Source organism: Lottia gigantea (genome assembly GCF_000327385.1).
Source record: "Lottia gigantea unplaced genomic scaffold LOTGIsca_172, whole genome shotgun sequence".
Taxonomy (NCBI): Eukaryota; Metazoa; Mollusca; class Gastropoda; family Lottiidae; genus Lottia; species Lottia gigantea.
Window position 1 is genome coordinate 166,303 of NW_008708171.1, and position 4,121 is coordinate 170,423.

General features: G+C 34.9%; 1 protein-coding gene across 1 annotated transcript; it reads right to left on the reverse strand.

Moving 5' to 3' along the window:
• Window positions 1-1,015: 1,015 nt before the first annotated feature.
• Window positions 1,016-1,522, reverse strand: LOTGIDRAFT_76870 (hypothetical protein; the record flags this gene model as incomplete). The annotated part of the gene is made up of 1 exon (XM_009051869.1): window positions 1,016-1,522. A coding segment is annotated over one exon (507 nt), but the record flags the coding sequence as incomplete, so codon positions are not given.
• Between the last annotated feature and the right edge of the window lie 2,599 nt (window positions 1,523-4,121).

Here is a 4,121-nt window from a genome sequence, read left to right on the forward strand (position 1 = left end):
TTTGCTTGCAAGTAGTGTAAGATTTTTCATTTAATTGCAAAGAGTAGACGAAACTTTGTTTTTTTCGGAATATTCCATCTGTGTTACCTTCTACTTTACGCTCCGCTACTTTCTTTTTGGACACTGAATGGACTACTACGCTCTGCTTTTGATGCCAATTTAAAGCCCAAAATTTATTAAACAAGGTAAGTCTATCGTCCTCAGAGAACACATCACAAAATCTTTGTTTAGACTTCTTGCAAAAATCAGTACAGCCTCGTGGACGCAGTTGCCGTCCTGGTTTTTGTACCTTTAAACTTTTTCCATTTTCAATTATAGATCCTGTGTAATCTTTTCCCTTCATACGTCGATTCATATTTACATTTCTTGTCCAAAGATCCGGATTTGCTGGTTTATTTGGCTTGAGTTTAGCAGGTGTCAAGTTTTCATCTTCAATTGTAACTTCCTCTTCTTCATTGCTGTAAGCGTCTAAAAACTCTCTCCGTTTGGGTCTGTAAGAAGGATCTGCTACAGAATCATCAAGATCTGTTAATTCATCCTCTGATAATTGGCTGTACATAGGCCGTTCTTTGTTTTCTGGAAGTGACATGCTTCTTGTGGCAGTTTCATTGGAAGGCATTATTTCATTACTTTGAAAGGTAAATCTTGGACTCCATGTATAAACAAGACTTGTATCATTTGGTACTCTTGGTTCCAATCGTCTAAATTTTAAACATTCTCCATTTTCTTGAATATCAAATATTGACTTGTTAGCATTATCTTGTTCTTGGCTAGTTGTGTATTCTATTAGGTTATCTGTCAAAACCATAGGTTCATTCTTTCTCTTCATTGAGATATCTGATTGAAGAATACTTTCAATCATTTTGAGATCTGGGTTATATTCATCTATGCAATTTGCAGCGTTAATCTCTTTTGAGTTGTCAGTCCAGATTCCAAAGGTTTCTGTTCCTGCAATTGTATCCATGCTGTTATTCATCCATTTTTCTATGGGTGCTATTGCCGTAGCTGTCCAAATGTCTTCTATCGGTGTTATTTTACTACTCTCCTTTGTTTCTGATATATTAGGCGAGTTACCATTTTCTATTATTACACGTAAGTCATTGTTTTCTCTTGTTTCAGTTAAGTCTTTGTTTTCTCTTGTTTCAGGTAAGTCTTTGTTTTCTCTTGTTTCAGGTAAGTCTTTGTTTTCTCTGGTTTCAGGCAAGTCTTTGTTTTCTCTCGTTTCAGGTAAGTCTTTGTTTTCTCTTGTTTCAGGTAAGTCTTTGTTTTCTCTGGTTGCAGGTAAGTCTTTGTTTTCTCTTGTTTCAGGCAAGTCTTTGTTTTCTCTGGTTTCAGGCAAGTCTTTGTTCCCTCTTGTTTCGGGTAAGTCTTTGGTTTCTCTTGTTTCAATTAAGTCTTTGTTTTCTCTTGTTTTAGGTAAGTCTTTGCGTTCTCTTGTTTCAGGTAGGTCTTTGTTTTCTATTATTACAGGTAAGTCTTTGTTTTCTTTTATTACAGGTAAGTCTTTGTTTTGTCTTGTTTCAGGTAAGTCTATGGTTTTTGTTTTTTTAGATGAGTCTTTGTTATTTGTTATGATGGGTGATTTTCCATTTTCGGTTATTGAATTTATTTAAGATCTGGATTTCAGGGACAACAATACAAGCTGCTGTCCTCTGGAAGGTGGTCTTTTTGACATTTTCTGCAATAAACAAGAACAAATGAAATAGAATGATGTATCCATGCAAAAAGGACGTATATCACTTGACGTTCTCGATAGCGATACTTAAACGATGATACGGTATCATAACTGTTTAAGAAGTTGGTATTTGAAATAGGCCAAAGTCGGGTGATCACAGAACAAGTAAAGCTGCTAAAATGAATGAAATAAATAGACTTAATACGTTTTTTATTCCCTTTTCTTACCTCATCAAAGTAGGCTCCTTATAACGTCAGTTGTTATTGTTGACAAAGATATACGTCTTTTTGACATACATTATTTTAAGCCAATCGATATACATCCTTTAATCATATGACCCAATATGTCACTTTTAATTGGCTTAGAGATATGGTATCTGTACCAGTCGATGCTCCTATTCATGGGGGTTACGTTAGTGCAGAAAAAGGCTTTCGCGCCAAAACCGGATATACGACCTTTTGATATCCCACCGACGATATATAATATATAAACTTACAGCAAAAAACTTGGCAAATATCTGAATTAATGTTTCTATGAAAGATTCCAGACAAAATAACCTTTCTTGGTTTCAGTTATCTCCTGATACCAACTCCTCCCTTCAGAAAAATCAGTTAAGACCAGAAAGCTGAATTATATTCCAAGTATTAATTTTGTTTTGAACAATAGTCTGGATTAGAGCAGATAAGTTGTCTGGTCAACACAATAGACTTCATTAAAACAATATTTGTTGGTAAAAGCTGTGTCTGGCTTCAACAATTCCCAAAGGCCAAACCAAACTCCATTTCCTATGGTGAAGAATTACATTACTCGTGTTAGCTTCCAGATGAATTCAAAATGGAGCAAAATATATAATTATTTTATAATTATGTAATGATGTTGTCCATGTGTTTCAAGAAATTTACACGGTGTCTTGAATCCCCCGTCGAAGGCAAAGTGCCCCACCATCCCACCCAGTCCTTTGAGACTTAATATTCGCGAATTGAAAAACATGTTTTTCTGATGCAAACTGCAATCAAAGTTGGAATGGTTTTATTATATATGACGAAACGAAACAATAAATAAATCTTGTTCTTTTTCAACATGCTTGTTGTTTAGCAATCCCAAAGTTCTTGTTGATCTCTCGTGGGGAACGTTCTTTATCAAATTTTCTCCATGCACATGTTAAAACTGACTTGTTGAGGAGCAACCATTGTATCACTAATATGGGTTTTGGCATGGTCTTATTAACTCGTATTAATCTTCAGCCCACTACACTTTGGTTTGGGGACGTGGAAATGAGATTGGTGGCATCTAAATCTGACCAATCAGATCGGTAGAACAGTAATGAGGTCATGTAAACAAAGCACAGCACTACTTGTCCGTCCGTTTGAAGAGATAAGAACACAGTTTTTCCAAGTAAATATTCCAAAGTAAGGTTTGATTTTCTCTCGGCTTCAATCCTTTAAAAATAATCTAATTCAATTCTGTAGCGTATAGATTCATTAAAATGTCACGCTTCTTTCGTTTTGTTTACGCTCGCAAACAAAGCGTCATAACGAGTGATTTGTTTCCATTGGCTGAAGTTTGCTACTATTACAGTAGGGCCAATTTTGATTTGACAATATTTTGCTATGAATACGTAATTTTTCTCACTTGTGTTACCATGGCCCCGAGGAAGTATGATGAATGGGGGTGTGGTTTGGACAAGATGAGGAGCGACATACTGGTAACGTAGGCCATAGAATCAAGAAAATTTGATAGTGTTGTTAGCCAATCCAATGTAGTAAAAATGGTAAATTGTTCAGTTCTTTCAGTACCTTAAAAGAATTCTGTTTGTGATGAAATAAGAACATTATTTTGTTTGGCTTTCAGGGAAATGTTTTTCAAAATGTCTGATAATTACTATTGTATCTAGAGACCGATTAGATTCAGGTTTGATATAACCAACTCAATATCTCAACTCAAATGTCTCGCTTGATAAATCACCATTTTGTAAGATAATCGAAACATCTACCATGTATATTAAACTCTACTTTAGAGTTTGTTATTGGAGGAGTTTCTGACCAAACAATTTAATTTGTACCTTTGAAAATATACTCTGTTGTACCAAACTGAAAACTTTGTCCTTAAGTCAGAACAAAGGTAACTTTTTCTGCTACGAAAAACTTATCATACACAAATTTGTACATAATCAAGTGCCATTCCCCTTTCTATGGTTAAAAAACCCAAACTAATTATGGCAAAAACAACTTGTAGCTGCACTGCTATAACTTGGTTGAAATATTTCTATGACTGAACTAGAAAAATTGATTTCACATACTAAATGGTAATTTGGACGAGATTGTTCTTGCCCAAAACGTTAGCTACAGTACATGTACATTGTAAACTACCAGATAGGCATAAAATCAATTGATACTCAAGCCAAACACCTTTGAACCCAATTTATCTCATGGAGTATTGATAAAGT